Below are 18,471 nucleotides of genomic sequence, written 5' to 3'. Positions count from 1 at the left end.
CCGGGAGAGGCGGGAGGGAGGCTGGGGTGGGGGCGCGCGGTCCTGCGCCTGCTCCGCACCCGCCCCCCTAGTCCTGCGGGCAGGTGTGACATCACACCTCGGGAAGCTCTCCCGACGCGGGGCCAGCCTTGTTCGTGACGGGTGGGGGGTCTGGCCCTAGCACTCCCTTCGGAGGTCCACAGCTTTCGCCCTTAGTAGCCCTGCCTACCGGCGCGGGTTAGGTCGTACCTAGAGGCAGGTGCTTCCGGTTAGGGTTTGTCACTGTTTCCCAATAGCCCTGTGTGGGTTGGTTGGGAAAACTGGAATTAGGGGTTGGTCCTGAGAGCCAGCAGGGACCCAGGGATGGGAGTGTGTGGAATTGAGATGGGGTTCAGATAGGCCGAGGACGAAGGATGAATATCTGGAAGTCAGGCCAGCATTAGCTCTGTGTTGTGTGGACGCCTGCTACGAGGCTGCTTAGAGGTGGGTGAGAGTCTTACAGAACCTCAGCTTGGGGGGATTAGGTCTTTGTCCTTACAAGAGTTTATTTCAGTTCCAGCCCCAATGAATGAGAATGAATGAATGAATGACCTTTCTCCCCTTCATTGAGACCTGGATTTGGGAGGGGTTGCCCTAGGCAAGGATAAGGGGCCTTTCGAGGTTCTTCATGGCACCCTGGTTTTGAAGTTGGGTCTGGCCAGTTCTGGGGTGTCAAATTTAGTGAAAATTGGCCTGCCTGGGAGAAAGAACTTTGGGCCAGGCCCTGGAATGTGGAACCCAGAGAGGTGAGTCTTGGCCCAGCTGCAGCCCCTGTGGACTGGTCTGGCCTGGTCTAGGTCTGGTTTTTGGCTTTGATGACAAATCCCTGCCCCGCCCTACTTGATGGATTGGGAGGCTCCCTAGGCAGGCTTGTGGAGGGTTTGAACTCCAAACAGTTTCTGCTGACTGTAAACACTTGTGGGGTGAGGGCAAGGAGGCTCTGTCCTCTCAGGGGCTTCCCTCTGCCTGGGCCTGCATGGGCCTGCCTGCTAGTCACGAGCTTCTGAGTGAGCCCTGCCCTTCCCATCATGTGCAAGTAAGGGGTCATTTGTGGGAGAAGTGGTCTGGACTTCCCTTTCCCACCGCGCCGGTGCCTGCTCTTTCCACATCTTCAGAGGCTGACAGCTTTCCAGCAGCAGCCTCTCAGCAGGCTTCCATGCCTTAGTCTCCCAGCTTTTTCTGCTCTTTGCCTTCAGGCTTTGTCCACCTGTGGGGTGCTGCTTGTCGCTGTCATTCATTCAGCAAGTCTTGACTGAGCTCCTGCTACGTGCCAAGCACATGGAGACATCAGTGAACAAAACAAGATCCCTGCCCACATGGGATTCTGACTGTCACTGAGTTTGCCTCTGAACCCTTTTTCTGTACCAGTTCCTGGTTTCCAGTTACCAGGTACTTCTCTTGCTCTCTGCTCTCTTTCTAGAACTTGGTGCTTTCAGATGGAGCTCGATGAGCAGATCTTCAAAAGTTACTGAGAACAGGAGAGCACTAATCCAGGGCTTGTTTGCTTGCCCCAGGCTCCTGGTGATCTGGGCCATGCATTCCTGTTGGCCTGAATGCAGCTCCACTCCTGCTTTTCTCCCCACGTGGGGCATAATATGGTCCTACTGTAGTTAGCTTCTTTCTTCATTTCCTTTTCTAAACATGCCTTTCTCAAAGGCTTGTCTTCATCTATCTCCTGTGCATACCTGAACAAGCTCCTCAGTTCTCAGGCCTCTGATGTCGCTAACTCCAAGCTCTGTCCTCGGGTCCTGGCCTAGATTGCCCCTGGCCTGCCTATTGCTTGGTTGATATGTCTGTCGTCTTACAACCAAAGGAGGCCCACTCATTCTCAGGCCTCCCCAATCCCCGTCTCCCATTCTAGCTTCCCCTTTTTTCTTTAACTTGTGACAAAAATCTTTCTTCATCATGTCTTCCACGAAGCTGTCAGTTGTTCCTTTTCCGTATATTCTGTGACTTCCTCCCTGCTGGTGAACACCCTGTGTTTGGTGCTGTGTTCCCAGAACTGCCATCAGAACTCAGTCTTTCTGTTTTCCACTCCATCTGGAGCCCTGTCAGGCTTGCCTTCCAAAGCTGGCGTCCAGATCCTTCCCAGACACCTGCTGCTGCCCAGTCAGACCATTTTTCCCTCCCAGTGGTCATCCCTGTTTCTTCTCTTTGTTCCTCTTGTTGCCTCCGCCCCCAGCCACATGATCTCCCTGCTGCCCTTTGAGAGAAGGGCCCAGCTCACTTCCTGCCTCTGGCAGGGTCTCATTGGGATGCTGCGTTCCCTGTAAACTATCTCCCACCCAGTGCTGTGCAGCAGCCTGTACCCTCCCCCTTGAGTAATGAGCCGTGGCACTGGCCCCTTGCACGTAATGTGACACAGCCTAACATGTTAGGCCTGCGGTAGGCCAGAGAATGCACTGTAGCCGCGAGAGTTCCAGAAAAGGCTCCTGAGCCCCAGGCTTAAGGCACTGAGTGTCTAGGCATGGTGCTGTTGAAGTGCCTCTGGGACCCTGTGGAGGGGACAATGCAGGTCCCTCTGTCCCCCTGCCGCTGCCTCCTTCCATTCACTCCCCATCCAGCACCATCTTTGTGTCTCCATTCATGCTGTTTGGGATCTTCTCCTGCTCGTTGTCACCCCTCCATTCATATATCACCTCCTCTATGAAGCCCTTCCCCAGACCCCACCAGCACCCTCCTCCCCACTCTTAGAACATGTCACACTGCTTGGAGATGCCGCATCTGTCTCCATACCAGGCTTAGAATCTTGGGAAGGCAGTGCTCCTCTGACTTGGTGATGAGCAGAGTAGGCATCTTGTGGCCCAAATAGGTCAATAAAATGTGCAGAGGGATGGGGGTTGTCCTTGTGCCTTCCATCTCTGACACATGTCATCCTATGCTCAAGAACAGTGGGACCCTGGAGAATAGGTGACAGGAGTCAGAAGAGCTGCCTGGAACCCCTGTGGCTCTGTTCTGTGCAAAACTTGACTCAAGGACAGAGATGAGAAGAGGGAAACTCAGGAAGGCAGCACACCCTAGGAAGAGGGAGAAGGGCAGCTCTGGTGCTCCCCACCTGCTACTGGAGGCCTTAGGCAGAAGATAGGCTTCTAGGGGGTCTGCCGAGGACTCACAGTCAGGCTGGGTGTTGGCTCCACAGCCCTGTCGTCTTCCTGTGCCCCATTCTCTCCTTGGCTCGCCTTTTCTCCTCCCTGGTCATTTAGAGAGGATTCTCTCCAAACTTGAGGGTCTAGGCCTGCTGTGTAGCTGCAGATGCACTAACTCCGTTGACACAATTGCCAGCCCTCCCAGCAGCATGCCCCAGGGCCAGGAGTCAGGGAAACTCTGGCCTGAGAGGACAGGACTTGCCAGGCCAATTCCCCTGATCCGCTAGTGTTCAGACCCTGTGTGCGGTGGGGCGCTTTCAGCATGGCCCTCAGTATAGCCCCAGAGCCAGCTGAATGACCTTGGCACAACATCATTTCATGCAATCATTTCATGCTTTTCCGGGCCTTTTCTGACCTGAGTGCCTCAGACTCTAGGTGGGACAAAAGGTGTCCAGCTGCCTTTTTTCCTGTGTGACTGAGCTGCCAGCCTGTCACAGCTCCACCTTTTAGCAGGCTTGGGGAGTACTGGAGAGCACAGGTCAAGATTTCTTAGCAGAGTAAGAGGCCAGATAGCCCCGGCAGTCATAAGGGCCTCTGGTAGAGGATAGTTAGAAACAGCTATTTCTGTTCCCTGAGTGCCCATCTGTTCCCCTTGATGGCCACTTCCTGCCCCTGGCTGGGTGCCACTTTCATCTACCCCTTACCTCTGATAACTTGAGGTAACCCTCAACTGTGCCAGAGCTACACCTAGGTCCTACCTCATCTCATTCCTCCCCTCCCCACAGCCCTGGGCGCTGCCTATGGTACGGCTAAGAGTGGCACCGGCATTGCGGCGATGTCGGTCATGCGGCCAGAGCTGATCATGAAGTCCATCATCCCAGTGGTTATGGCTGGCATCATTGCCATCTACGGCCTGGTGGTGGCAGTCCTCATTGCCAATTCTCTGAATGAACACATCACTCTCTACAGGTGAGTTCTGGGTTTCTCCCCCATACCTTGCCCTGTCCCAGATCAGGCCAGTGCACGGGGCTGGGGAGTGGGCATTTGGCGGGTGGCTGGTGGTGGCCGATGCCTGCCATCTTTTCTGGCAGGCACTAATGTCCGTCCTGTATCTTCTCTCCCCCAGGAGTTTCCTCCAACTGGGAGCTGGCCTGAGTGTGGGCCTGAGTGGGCTGGCAGCTGGTTTTGCCATTGGCATTGTGGGGGATGCTGGTGTGCGGGGCACTGCCCAGCAGCCCCGACTATTCGTGGGCATGATCCTGATCCTCATCTTCGCGGAGGTGCTGGGCCTCTACGGTCTCATCGTTGCGCTCATCCTTTCCACAAAGTAGCCCCTCTCCAAGCCCACCAGCCACAGAATATGATGTAAAGACCACTCCCTCCTCATTCCAGAATGAACAGCCTGACACACATGCACGGGGCAGCTGCACCCCCAGTAGTTGGTCTTGTAAATGCGCAGTGTCCTAGTGCCCATTGTCTGTTGCCCCCCCCCACCCCACCCGCCCCGTGCGTGGACATCTGGGCCCACTCATCATTCATCCAGGCCCCTGACCAGTGAGGATGCAGGCCTCTGGCTGCCCCCACCCATCTACCTGCCCTAGAGTGCTCTGTGTATAAGGATGAATTAGAGTTGTCATTTTCTCTTCACTGGATGTTTATTTATAAAGATTTGACCTGTTCACACGTCTGTGGAGCAGCCTTCCGTCTCCCAACTATATAGTAATCTTTAGAGTGTCGCCTTGTGGGGTTACTGTGTGCCCTGAGACTTCTGGATGGAACCACCGTCCTTTCGCCCCCACTGTGGGGCTGTGTGCTGGGCCTGCCAGGCCCCGAGTCGTGTCCAATAAAGTTCTCGGATGTGACTGGATTCCTGTGTGCAGCGCTTATGTGGACTGGGAGGCGGGGAGGGGTCCGACTCCTGCGCCGCAACGTCACCGGAGGGCGCGCAGTCACATGGGGCCTGGGTCACATGGGCACGTTGGTCATGTGACACGCGCATTAGTCAGCTGAGGGTCACGTGAAATCAGCCGCGTTCTGGGCCAGGACTTGGCTACGCGGCTGCTGGCTCCCCCATCTCGGCTAGGCTCGCGCGGCTTAAGATGCGCAGGGAGAAGGGCGCCATGTGTACCCCAGTGTTACAGTTCACCAACTGCCGCATTCTTCGGGGCCGGAAGCTGCTCAGGTGGGATGTGGGACCAGTGGGATCGCAGCCCTGCGCTGCTCGGGTTAGCGGCGGGGGGCCGCGGGTTGAGGGTGGGGTGTGGGGCCCGCGAACCGAGCCCCCGCCCCTCTCTGTCCGCAGGGAGGACCTGTGGGTGCGCGGGGGCCGCATTCTGGACCCGGAGAGACTGTTCTTTGAGGAGCGGCTCGTGGCCGATGAGCAGCGGGACTGCGGGGGCTGCATCCTGGCACCCGGCTTCATTGACGTGCAGATAAACGGTATGTCTCAGGGCCCGGGGTTGGAGAGCCAGGGAAGGAACGCTGAGCACTGTGCAATCCCCTGTTTCTGTGGCCGCAGGTGGATTTGGCGTTGACTTCTCACAGGCCACAGAGGATGTGGGTTCAGGAGTCGCCCTGGTAGCCCGGAGGCTCTTGCCGCACGGAGTCACCTCCTTCTGTCCCACCTTAGTCACCTCGCCACCGGAGGTTTATCACAAGGTGAGGTCAGGCTCCCAACCTCAAGCAGAGAGAGCCAAGAAGTAGCCAGCCCTTTAATTTTCAAATATGATCTCCTCTCCCCACAAGTGCCCCTTGGCACTTGGGTGCGGCCTCACCTGCTGGCCTCCCTGGGTCTAGTTCTGGGGTCTTGCTTCCTGGGCTTTCTCATTCAAGTTGTCCCCCTGCCTGCCTCCCTAGACCCTTTGCCATGGTGTCTCTGACTGCCTCTGCAGCTGTCCCCATAGGCCTCCACATTTGCTGCATCAGCACCTTTCCTGCCACACACCCTCCCCACCTTGCGCTCTGGCCACCTCCAGGCTTCAGAAACTACCTCCTTGACTGAGGTGGATGTGGACTTTCTGACTGCCATATCCTTAGTGGCTCCTCAGGCTCTTCCTCCCTAACCTGTCTGTGGTATGTGACTCTGGGAAAAAACGCCTTCCAGAGAAGTCCGTTGCACTCCAAGCTTTCTCTGCCGCTCTTGCCCGCATCCCACCCCCTCTCATTTTCCTTCCTACCTACACGTCCTGCCATTCATGTGTCCAGGGTCCCTTTTCTTTTAAGAAATTTTATTTTATTTTTTTGCAGGTCCTCCACTTTACTCTTTGCCACATTTTTAAATTTTGTCATTGTTCTCTCTGTGTATATGATTCTTTTTTCTTGGGCTGTTTCAGAGTAGATTGCATACATCACAACTCTTTACTCTTTAATTCTTAACTGCTTCTAAAAAGCATGGGTATTATGTGAGCACAGTAGTGTTAGTTTTGGAAATAAACACTTATCCTTTAATCTACCATCTTTGTTCCAGTTTTGTAGTTATTTTCTTCCAGTACAAGATCTATTCCAGGATCACCGATTGCATTGCCCTCTCTGGGGTTTCCTCCTGGATGTGTGGACACAGAGTCAGAGCTAGGAGCTATGCGAGGTAGGGTGTGGGCTCCTGATTTTTATCTTTATCAGCTGGGTGACTGAGACAATCCTTACTCCTTTCTGAGCCTCAGTTTCCTCAAACCTAAAGTGAGAATAATCATGATATCCATCTTTTGGGTTGTCAGGTGCTCAGCGCTGTACTGGTACATATTAAATACTGGGTAAATGTCAGCTATGGACATCTTTCTGGAAATTTCCCCCAGCTCTCCCATCATTTTTAACATTTTTAAATGTTAAAAACCAAGCTCATTTTCCTGCTGCAAACCAGACCTGGTTCTCTTGTCTCTCTTTGGTCATCATTCTATGATTCACCCTGCCTGAAATCCAAAAATACGTCCACCCTCTTGTGCCCCCGCCCCCTGCAGTTCTTTGTCCTTCCCCTTCACAGTCCTCACCAATGAGACTTAGTAGCTGTTGTGCTAGTTTTCTGAAGAGTGGCCTTCCCAATGTACAGGGCTCAGCACTTCACTCTTCCCCTTCTTCCCCTTATCCTTATCCGCAGAATAAATACCACCCTCCTCAACATTCCTTCCCACCTCCCAAGCCTCTGCTGTCTCCCCAGGCACATTCCAGCCATTCCAGGCAGTGGCTCTCCTGCCCACCAGCAATGTGCCTGGAAGGCCTTTGCCTAGTTGTGTCTGTTGTACCAGTTGACCCATGTGCCTTCCCATCTACCCAGTACCCTCGCCCATTGTGATACAGACTGCAAGGTCTTTTTCCTTAGGAGAAAGTGTTTCTGGCCAGTGGGACTTCCATCTTACATTTTCTTCTCAGCACTCATCACCGCCCCCCACCCCACCCGCCACCCAGTGCTTAGAGGATGAAGGCCTTGGGAGGCAGAGAATGTATTGATTTATGGTGGAAATCATGGAGGACTTTGAATATGAAAAAGTTAATATGAATATCATAGAAACTATAGGATTGCTCACTTGGATATCTCCCCCGCCTGCCCCTCCAATCACCCCACCATCCTCTAGGGCCCATTCTTACTGGGCAAAACTGGATTGCCACTTTCAGAAGTTACCCGGGTCCTTTGTCATTATGTTCTGGTCCATTGAGACCACCTGCTCTTTTTTCTGGGGTCTCCTTCTCCAGCCTTGTCCTTCACTACCCATCCATGAGGAAGAGCTGCTCATGACCAGGCACCTCCTCGGGCAGGCAGCCTGGCCTTAGCCCCACACGCCATCGACACTTCACCTTTCCCACTGCTTTCCTGCCTTGAAGGTGCCTCATTCCCTTCACCTCCAGATTGTCCTTTATTCTATTCTCTCTATTTATTGCTCTCTTGCTTTCCCTCTTAAAACTCTGTTCTGGAAAAAAGCCATTGGATTATTATTTTTTTTCTTTAATCTTTGGTGAATTTATGTATGGCACATGGCTTGTTAGGCAAAACAGCAGCCCTTTGTCCCCACCAGTTCCCACTGAGGGACAATCACTTTCAGCTCAGTTGACCCTTTGGAATTTGCCCTTACATCTCGAAAAACTATGTTGATACTCCTGCTCGACTTTTCAGTTTAGAGCAGTATGCATTTGCTTCCCACCAGGAAAGATAATGATTGGCTCTCTTTGGCCCCTCGAGCCCTCTCTCATGCCCTTTCAGCTCCCATCATCTCCAAATAGCTTGTAATTTTGGTTAGATTAGTCATGAGGACTTGTAAAGGGGACTTGTATCTCATTTACGTTTTCTTACCTGTCAACTCTGTTTTCTTGGAGTTAATATTCTCTGTTTGCTTAGTTTTTTATCTACTGACTCAGTGCCAGGCTTTCTGCCAGTTGTCTCACTCTTCTGTTGGGATATTTAGATGTACCAAGGGTTCCATCTGTTTCATCTTCCTGTGGAAGCCTTTGGGACCTGCTCTCCCAGCACTGGCTGCTGGCCTCATTGGGCCAAGCTGTCCTGGGAGTCCCCTTCCCCTCACCTGGGGGTCCCCTGGCCTCTTTCTGCTGGATCTCTCTGTCCCGTATTCTGTGTCTTCCTCTTTGTTGCTTTATGCCTTTGTTTGGTGGAACATATCCTCCAGTAGCTTTCAGAGAGAGGGGTTGTGAGAGGTTTTGAGATCTTGAAGTTCAGAAAATCTCTTTATTCTTTTGATTGATGGCTTGACTAGGCTAGAATTTTAGGTGAGGAGCCGTTTTTCTCTAGAATTTTAAAGGCGTTTCTGTATTGTCTTTGAGCTTCTAGGGTTGCTGATGAGAAATTGGAAGCCATGTGACTCTTGATCCTTTGTGTGTGACCTGTACTTCCCTCCGGAAGCTTCTGGGATCTTCCCCTTGTCCCTGGGTTCCGAAGTCTCAGGGTGACATTCGTGGAGACTAGGAGTTCATCTACTATGCTGGCCCTTCGTCAGGCCCTGTCAATCTGGAAGTTTGTTTTTGTTTTTTTGTGTGGGGTTTTTTGGTTTTTGTTTTTATTTTTGTTTTCTTGAATTATTTCTTTGGTGATTTTTCTCCATTATTTTCTCTGTCTTTTCCTTCTGGGAGTCATTCTGTTGTTGGGCCTCCTGTATAGCTTCTCTCATTTTTTTCTCTCCTTCCTCTTTGACTCTGTTTTCTTAGCTCTTTTTTTTTATCTTCCCAGTTCTCTTGGTTTTTCGCTTTAGTGCATACTTTTATTAACCTAAAAATAAAAAGGGTTTTTAAAGTGAGAAATAGGCATTTATTTGAGATCAAAGCAAAGGTATTCAGGGAGCACTGATTCAGACAGAAGCCTAAATGGTGTTCTGATTCGGAGACAAAGGCAATAGTATTTATAACAAAGGGAAGCGGGGCAATCACATCAATAGAAGGAAGGCATTTCTATTGGTGCAGATAACAGCATAGCGATGTTAATTCTAAACAGTGTTTTTAATTTTCAGTTCGGTAGTCACCAGTCCAGCAGTCATAATCACTGCTTTCTGGTTATCTTTGCAAACAGTTCTTGACATGGTGTTGCTTAGGCCCAGTTAATTTGCCCTGTTTTAATATTCCAAAGATTAGAGGTATAAGAAGTACAAGGCAGTTCCTCTGCCATGGCAGCTCTGGCTCCATCTTATTGTGGCTTCATTCATTCATTCATTCATTCATTCATTCATCATTTATTTATTTATTTATTTATTTATTTTGGTATTTTTAACATAGAAATGCTTGCTTTTACTCTGGAATATTCCTTTTTTCTAAAATTACGTTTTTGTTTCACTGGTGTGAAATCTCTTCTCACATGTCCTCCTCTCTTCAGATTTCTGCTCCCTGGCTAGCTTTGTCCTGTCATTAGTTGTGCTTTCCATGTGTCCTTTCAGAGGCTTTCCCAAGCTGGTAGACCTTGGTCATCTACTCTGATAGAGAACAGGTCCCAGGTCCCAGCCAGCCACCAAGAGTTGTGAGCCTGGGGAGGGCGTGTTCCTGGGGGCACCACTAGGTTGAAATCCCTGAGTCCTTTCTCCAAATCTGATCAGATACCCAGAGAAGAGTCTTCTTGTTCTGCTCAGAGAGAATAGGCCTGACTGGCGACCTTTGGTAGTGTTAAGAATATAAACTTTGCCTAATTGCCTCATTTTATGCTTTGACCCACCTTTTGCCCAGAATCTCTCTGGTTTACTTCTCCAGGCACTTGGTGGAGCATACTTGGGGACCTAGCTGCCCTTTAATGAGGTTCCTGCTGTCGGTCCCCCCACTTCTCAAGGCGCCAGGTGCTGCCAAGGCCTGAGCCCATGGGGGCTGTGGGGCCATGTTTCCTCCCTGTCCCCACTGTGCAAGTCTGCCCACATCTGCCCAGCATCTGCTTGTCAGGCTCCCAAGTTGGCCTGCCCTTCCCCATTCTCTCTGTTATACTGGATTTAAGCTTCTTAAAAATCTCTGTACTTCCATTTGTGGTGAGGAGTTCCAGTGGAGGACACAGCAGTCCACCAAGCTCACCCCAGGGACTCTGTAGTGTCCCTGTTCCATATCCTTTCTCACTTTGAAGGAGGAAGGTGTGGGCTGGGACGCCTGCCTAAGATACCTATGTCATGTGAGTACCTGTCACACGCAAGTGACCCTCCCAGCTGTGTCCAGCTCCAGGTACGCATGGCTGCACTATCAGTGCCTGAGCCCCTGTTTCTGCCCCTAGCTCTGCCTGGATTGCATGCCATCCTCCTGCCTCTGGCCCTCAGGGAGGCTAGGCCTGTCACCCTGTCTGGGTCCAGGCCCTTCGGGCATACGCCTCACTGTGACCCAGCTGCTGCCTGGACTGGGCCACTTTAAGGGCCAGGGCAGGTGCAGTTGCCCTTGGTGCCTATGCACTTGACCCCTACTTGGGGACTCCTTGCCTCCTGGTCCTCATAAGCAGGCCAGTCTTATATTCTAGGGCCTGTCATTTCTTGGTGGTGCTGACCCTGTGTCCTGCTGGTTCAGAGCACTGTGCTTTCCCTGACTATAGTTGGGGACCTTTAACTATCTTCTAATACCTAATGGAAAGCCAGTGGGCACTGGGCCGAGCTCCAGACTCTGACCCCTGACCTTGGCTGGGCTTTGACCTCTGGGTGTTGGGCCATGGGGGGGCAGGGCTTTAACAGCTGGTTCCTCCCAGGTCCTTCCTCAGATCCCCGTGAAGAGTGGTGGTCCCCATGGGGCAGGGGTCCTCGGTGAGTGGCTGACCTCTCTCCCCGCCCCGACCCTGGGAGGCTCCTTAGGGACCTGTTGGCAGCCCCTCCTGCTCCAGATGGGGAGGGAGGGCGGGCAGGTGAGAGGGGCTAGGGCGGGTGCTGGAGGGTAGGGGTCCAGCTAGAGCCATTTGTTTCCCTCCACCCAGGGGTGCACCTGGAGGGCCCGTTCATCAGTCGGGAGAAGCGGGGTGCACACCCCGAGGCCCACCTGCGCTCCTTTGAGGCCAACGCCTTCCATGATGTGCTGGCTACCTACGGGCCCCTCGACAATGTCCGCATTGTGACGCTGGCTCCTGAGCTGGGCCGCAGCCATGAGGTGATTCAGGCACTGACAGCCCGTGGCATCTGTGTGTCCCTAGGTGAGGGAATATGTCCTCACCTGAGGAGGCGGGCCCACCTAGGGATACTGGGCTTGGTGCAGAGTCTGAGTCTCGGTCCCTATGCAGGGCACTCAGTGGCCAACCTGCGGGCCGCAGAGGAAGCCGTGCAGAGTGGGGCCACCTTCATCACCCACCTCTTCAACGCTATGCTGCCTGTGAGTGCTGTCCTGGCTCTTGGGTGGGTGGGCGTGCTGGGGCTCCTGCTGTGGCTCAGCTACCCCTGTTCTTGGCCTTGCCCAGTTCCACCACCGTGACCCGGGCATCGTGGGACTTCTGACCAGTGACAGGCTACCCCCAGGACGTCACATCTTTTACGGGATGATCTCCGATGGCATGCACACCAACCCTGCTGCTCTGCGTATTGCCCACAGGGCCCATCCCCAGGGTGAGCAGCTGGGTGGGACAGGGGCATGTAGGAGATAAGGTGGGCAAGTTCTGAGGCCTCTTCCCCCACCTTCCCAGGACTGGTGCTGGTCACTGACGCTGTCCCTGCCCTGGGCTTGGGGAATGGCCGTCACACACTGGGGCAGCAGGAGGTGGAGGTAGATGGCTTGACAGCCTACGTGGCAGGTGAGTGACCTCTACCCCACTGCAGTCATGTGAGAAGAGCCCCTCAGCCTTTCTGGTGGGATGTAAGAACCTGGGTGTCCCCTGCCAGCCCACTTGGCCTCCCACACCCCACCCAGTGTGCCTGGTGGCCCCTGGCTCCTTCAGAACTTGCTCTCTGCTTTCAAGGCACCAAGACATTGAGTGGCAGCATAGCCCCAATGGACGTTTGCATTCGGCATTTCCTTCAGGCCACAGGTCAGTGAGGCTGGGGGTATGTGTGTGTGTTGGCTGCATCTGGGAGAAACTGGAGGGAAGAGTGGGGACCACAAGGGTCCTATGGCCACATCCCTCATCTCTCATGTCCGGTAGGGTTTCCTGGGGGTGAACACTGGGAATGTGGCCAAGGTCCCACCCACAGGAATTTCACAGCAGGGGACGAGGACAGCAAGCAAGCAGATGGCTTGGAACCCAGAGTGACAGGCACTGAAGCCACAGCACCCAAGAGAAGGGCCTTCACCCCATATGAGGGTAGAACCTTGGCCTGGGGCCTGTGGGATCGCAGGACTTGGCAGGTGCAGAGCTGTGGAGGGGCATAGGGAGCCAGAGCAGCAATCCAAGATCTGGCGTCAGGCCATGTGGGAGCCTCTTAAGGGGGTTGGAGTGTTCTAGGGGAGGGGAGCAGTGGTATCTGACAGATGCTATAGTTGGCCAGGCCCCATGGAGCTTTTGGCAGCACCCCTGGTGTCCTAGTGGGAGCTGGGGGGCACCAGAGTCCAAAGTGCTGTTTAGAGCACCAGGGAGACAGGCTGGGAGGCAGAAGATGGCTGTGGTCTGGCTTAGGGAGTGATGCAGAGGACAGAGAATTGGGGTTGATCATTTGGCTTCTTGGTGGTAGGCAGGGGCAAGTACCAAGTACCAAGTGGCCTCATGGATGCCCTGGGTACTACTTTTTTGTGGGGTGAGCTCTCTGGGACCCAAGAAGAGGAAGGGTTTGCGGACATTTGGGTCCAGAGGGTCCCTACAGGGCTGGGATGGGTGAGTTGCTAGGAAGGGTGGGACTGGGGGAAGGATGGGGCCTGTTGCAGAGTCCTGGGATATGTTCTCCCCTCCACTCATATCTAGGACTTGGAGCTCTGAGGCTATGGGGGAGGGGGAAGGAGGGCACCAACAGAGCCAGCTGGGGGTTGAGATAGTCACCCAGCTCTGTCCCCTGAGCAGGCTGCAGTGTCGAGTCGGCCCTGGAGGCTGCGTCTCTGCACCCCGCCCAGCTGCTGGGACTGGAGAAGCGCAAGGGGACCCTGGACTTTGGGGCTGATGCAGGTCAGGGTCTAATGTGGGACGGCCCAGGCAGCCTGAAGACTCAGGAGTTCTTAGGGGACCTGGGACAGGGCAAGGGCGGGCAGATGGATGGGACCATCCCTATACCCAGGCAGCCTTACCTGGCTACCAGCCTCGGTCTGGCCCTTTCTCGTCAGGCCAGGCTTTCTGGTATCTGAAACAAGGCCAGGAAAAAGACCGTTGGAACCTTTGTCCCTTGTTTCCTGCTGCCAGGAGTCTTGGTTCCAGGGCCTCAGTCAGTCTGTGTTGGGTTGGGGCATCCTACACAAGTTGGGTCCCAGGCCTTGGTTTCCCTACCAGCCTGGGGGTGGGGGTAGGATGGGGTGGGAGTAGGGTGGGGTGGGGTGAGGGTGGGGGCAACCCCGCCCCTGCCTCCTTCTCACAGCATACCTTTGACCCAGACTTCGTGGTGCTCGATGATTCCCTCCATGTCCGGGCCACCTACATCTCAGGCGAGTTGGTGTGGCAGGCGGACGAGGCCAAGCAGTGACTTGAGGACCATATCTGGAGTGAACGCGCAGCCCCAGCTGGATACTGTCAGGGCTGGGCAGTTGAGGAGCTGGTCTCCGGGAGCGACTGGGAGCCCTGCCCTGGGTGGACAGCCTTGGCTCCAGAGGCAGCTGGCTTGGATAAACCATGTGCCTTCCCGCTGGGACTCCCTTGGTCTTCGAGTTTTGCTTCAAATTGGGCTTCTTGCTGTTTCCACCATAACCCCGGTGTTTGTGGCTTAAGGTTGGGAGTGGCTGGACTCCAGCTCAGCCTTTTGAGGTTTGTGGGGTCCAGTGGAGGGCTCCTTTCTGTTAGAAGAATGAATCTGAGGCCTGCAGACTTGCAGGTGGATGTGCAATTTGGAAATGAATGGAGAGCAGAAGAGTGGAAGCCACGGGCTGCAGATTGGAAAGCCAAAAGCCAGCAGGAAGGGGCTTAGGGACCGTCAGTGTGGACGACTTAAGTTTGCTTGTCGGGTCTGAGGAAAAGGGTAGTACACCTTGGAATTTTAAACAGGAGAGAATTGATCGTGGAGATAAGAGATGGGCAGGGAAGGGCCTCAGGCATTGCAGAGGTTTGGGGGCCAGGTGTGTGTGAGTGGCCCATGGTCCGTCTCTGCACCCCTGAGTTGTGCAGGGCCCCAGGCACTCCTCTCCGACCTTCAGAGCTGGGTTACCCAACTCTGAGTGCAAGAGGCAGTGGTTGGAGGACCTCTGAACTGTCCCTGGCCATTGTTCCCTGGCCTGCCCAACTGGCCCAGCTCTTGTCCCACCTCCAGCCCTTGGGATCATCGAGGTTCCATTTCTTTTCTGAAGAGCCCCATCTTCTGACCCAATTCCCAGGAGGGTGGGACGAGCCCTTCTGCACTCTGGTGTTTGCATGGCTGTGGATGACCCTGCTCATTGCTGGTGGGCAGTATCCTGTCCCCTGCAACTGGGCCCCACCTTCCAAGTCTCCTTGGCCCTCTCAAAGGTTCCTGGGAGAAGGAAGATGAGCTCGACTAATAGGTTAGAAGCTGAGCAGTGGTCGTCACTGCTCACCTGGTACCAGGCCTCATTCTTGTGATCTGCAGGTGTTCACTTGTTCCATTCACCTGCCAAAAATCCAAAAGGGTGTGCTGTTTGTCATCCCTCTTTCTCAGATGAGGAAACGAGCCCTGAGTCCCAGGGCTGGTGAGCACCAGGGCCAGCATTTAGCATGGCCTGGAGAACCCCAGGAACCTCCCTTTGACCTGTCACCAAAGCATTTCTGGGTCTCCACCCAGAAATCATGGAGGGGCTAATTGAGATGGTTGGTGGTCAGCCAGGTGGCACCAGAGTTAACAGCCAGCACTGGCTGGGAAGAAAGAGCACCTCAGGACAAAGGAATTGCCCCACAAAGGCCAATCACATGGGCTTAGTATGTTGGAAGAACAGAACTAATGGCCACCAGGGCTGGAGAGAGGTGTGGGGATGGGGGACTGGAGCTAGGCCTTGCAACTGTGATGAGTTGGGAATTTATTTGAGGTTTAGGGGCAGTGGTTGGAGAGTTTACTTTTTAATTGTGATAAAATACTTGTAACAGTCTACCGTTTTTTTAATGCATAGGTCAGTGACATTAAGTACATTCATATTGTGCAACCATCGCCACCATCATCTCCAGAACATTTTCATCACCCCAAACGGAAACTGCACCCATTAAACACTAACCCACATTCCCCTTCCCCCCATCCCTGATACTGGAAGGTTCTCTTTGTTTTTGAGTCTGAGGTGGCCATTTTAAGCGTGTCTTCCAGTTGCTGGAGTAGCAAGGGCTTGACACTGAGGGACTGGCTATGAGGCCAGATAAAATGAAATGGGCGGGGATGGTACAAACTTGCCCTAGTGGTTGTGGACTGGGGATTGGAGGAGGGGACCACTAGGTGTCTGTCTGACACACTGATGGGTGGGGGTGATTTTCACAGGCTGCGATAAGATCCCTGGGGAGCACCTGGCAGTGCCCACATCATCTCCATGGCTTCTTTAGTGTCTATGAGTGGGAAAGACTTGAGGACCCAGAGTCTGGTGCAGGGATCAGGTAGGGTAGCCCCTCGCAACCGCCATCAAGTCAGGACTCCAGATTGGGGGCAAGGGCCACGTGACCGCTGCGTCTAGGATCCCAGAGACCTCCCTTGAAGCACCGGGATTGTGCCAGGCTCATACAGATTTCACTGGGGGCGGGGCGAGGTGGGTAGGGGTGTTCTTTCCTTAGCCTCGGGCTCCTCATGGGGATGACAGACCTGTAGGCTTTGAGCCCACCCACCGGGACACCGTGGGGGAAGAGGTGCTCGGGGGCCGGACAATGATTCCTGGAGAGGTTCCGGGTGATTCAGGCCCAAGGAAGCAAGCTTGAGAGTAGGGGAGGGACAGTATCAACCACGGGAAGAGTCCGACAGCTGCCATGCCCAAACAGGGGCTGGGTCTGAGCAGCAGGGCGTACACGATTCCTGTCCAACCCGCTCGCCATATCCGGGGGCCTGCAGCCTAGGTATGGGGCGGCTTCTCCAGTAAAGTTGGAGCGGGACTTTACCGGGACGAATCGAGATCCCCATGCGGAGGTACGCGCCACGGCATAGCAGTAGGGACGCACGTCGCCCTCTGATCAACTAGAGAGTGGGCGGGCATCCTAGACCCCAATACTGCGCAGTCGAGAGGGCTCACGGAGGCCCGAGCCTCAACGCCCCGACACAGGCCACCGTGCCCCGAAGACTGAAAAGGACACAACCCGCCTGGCCCCGCCTCTGTGCGCCTTCTGGCCTCACTGCGACCCTGAGGACCCCTCTGCGCCTCAATGCTCCTCTCCACGTGCCACTGTGTCCCACCTTTCCTTACCTGCCTTCCAAGTCTCCTGCCATAACATCTTGGTGCAGCTTCTAACAAGGTGATCCTGCATTTTTTTTTTCCACATTTGTATCTTGGTTCGTGTTATAAACTGAGGTTGTATTTTGGATATTGTTTTGCCATGTACTGTTTTTAAGTTGAACATGAAATGGAGAGCTTCCTGACTGAGGATATGTGGATCTCTCTCTTTTAATAAAGTTCCCAGTGTTCTCTAAGTTAAATGTTCCCTAACTTAAAAACCATATGCCACTGAAGACAATGGGGTTCCTCCCCACCCCTATCCCAGCAGATCTTGGATTCCTAACCCAAGTGAAACGTGAGATAATAAATATTGTTTTATGCCTTTAAATTTTGTGACAACTTGTTACCCAGTGCTGGATAACTAATACACTAGCCGTGTGACATTAGTCAGGTTCTATAGCCCCCAAATCCCATTTCCTCCCATGCCATGAGGGTCATAGAAGTTATTGGATAATATACATGCTAGCACAGGCCAGGTGCAGGCTCAGAACCTGGTTGGCAGTGAAATACCTCTCACACCACCCCTGTACATAAGGCAGCCTTCCAGCCTCATCCCTTCTAGCCCCATCCCAGGAGAGTTATGATCATCCTCCTGCCCCTCCCTGAGTGGAACTCAACCTCACCATGTCAGGCCCAGCCACTGCGCTCTTGGCCTGAGGTCACCCTTTTGTGGCAAACCAGGGACAAAGACTCTGGGCACAAAGGGACAGAGAAGAGCTGGGGGCTGTCCCTCTCCTTCTTCTAGCCACGGTCCTAATGAACTACGCTAGGCCAGATGAGTCTATCTCCTCTCCTGGCCACTGTCCTGGGTGGGGCAGCCAGGCCAGACCCGTGGACGGGGTGCCCCACTCCTCCCCAGGGGAGAAGAGCGGCCTGGCTTGGCCTTCGCACACTAGCTGCCATTGAGGCTCGAGAATTGAGAACTGCCCTTCCTATCCCTTTCAGCTGCCCCTCCCCGCCCTGCCCCTGCTGCCTGCTTAGCTGCCTTCTTCAGAGCTAAGGCTTCCCTGGCTCCCCTCGCCTCTTCCCCTGATGGGCTCCACCTGCTGCTCCAGTGGGCTCTAGCAATTTCCTTTTCCTCAAGTATTTTCCCCTCCCTATTCTCTTTGAGTTACTCAAGAACTACATGGCCATGCTATGGTATAATAGATTCTAATTTAAAAAAAAAAAAGTTAAAGGCTCCCAGTTCATATTCTGCAACTTGCTACTTTGCCTTCAATCTCCTCTCCAAGCTTTGACCTGTTCTTTTCAGTAGCTGCAGAGAGTTCTCCAGCATGGACAAACCATGATTTACTTACAATTCTCTTGATAAATATTTTGGTGGGTTACATTTTTTTTTCTTTTTGTGTTGCATTCAAGCTGTGCTGCCACTAAGATTCTTGCACAACCTTATATTCATGAGTAAGAGCTTCCTTGAATTTCTACAAAAAAGATATATCCATGTTACTAACTTTTACTTGTATCAATGGTGAAGAGGTCAAATAGTTCCCAAAGGGTTTGTTATAAAGGACAACAAGCCGCTGCC

The 18,471-nt window shown here is 53.5% G+C and overlaps 2 protein-coding genes across 11 annotated transcripts in view; both read left to right on the top strand.

The window, feature by feature from the left end:
* ATP6V0C (ATPase H+ transporting V0 subunit c) overlaps positions 1–4,971 on the top strand; it is a 5,725-nt gene extending 754 nt beyond the window's left edge. The window contains exons 2-3 of the mRNA XM_006913930.3: positions 3,890–4,073; positions 4,231–4,971. Coding sequence (XP_006913992.1) covers positions 3,890–4,073; positions 4,231–4,435 — 389 coding nt within the window. The 3' untranslated portion in view covers positions 4,436–4,971. The remainder of the gene's footprint in view (positions 1–3,889; positions 4,074–4,230) is intronic.
* Positions 4,972–5,114: 143 nt separating this feature from the next.
* AMDHD2 (amidohydrolase domain containing 2) lies at positions 5,115–17,274 on the top strand. 10 transcript variants are annotated; one of them, XM_015591151.2, is made up of 13 exons: positions 5,115–5,286; positions 5,407–5,543; positions 5,623–5,762; positions 10,633–10,677; positions 11,236–11,290; positions 11,458–11,670; positions 11,758–11,846; positions 11,932–12,076; positions 12,154–12,261; positions 12,427–12,495; positions 12,670–12,812; positions 13,459–13,560; positions 13,980–17,274. In XM_015591151.2, exons 1-13 carry the CDS (start codon positions 5,204–5,206, stop codon positions 14,307–14,309), a joined length of 1,659 nt encoding a protein of 552 aa, XP_015446637.1. In that variant the 5' UTR covers positions 5,115–5,203; the 3' UTR covers positions 14,310–17,274. The 10 variants fall into 10 exon arrangements, with proteins under 10 accessions (XP_015446637.1, XP_015446635.1, XP_015446638.1 ...); XM_015591149.2 differs by having other exon boundaries at positions 12,610–12,812; XM_015591152.2 differs by having other exon boundaries at positions 12,610–12,812; positions 13,964–14,205.
* The last annotated feature ends 1,197 nt before the right edge of the window (positions 17,275–18,471 follow it).

This window comes from Pteropus alecto, unplaced genomic scaffold (assembly GCF_000325575.1).
Source record: "Pteropus alecto unplaced genomic scaffold, ASM32557v1 scaffold44, whole genome shotgun sequence".
NCBI lineage: Eukaryota > Metazoa > Chordata > Mammalia > Chiroptera > Pteropodidae > Pteropus > Pteropus alecto.
This window is presented reverse-complemented; position numbering and strand designations above follow the sequence as displayed.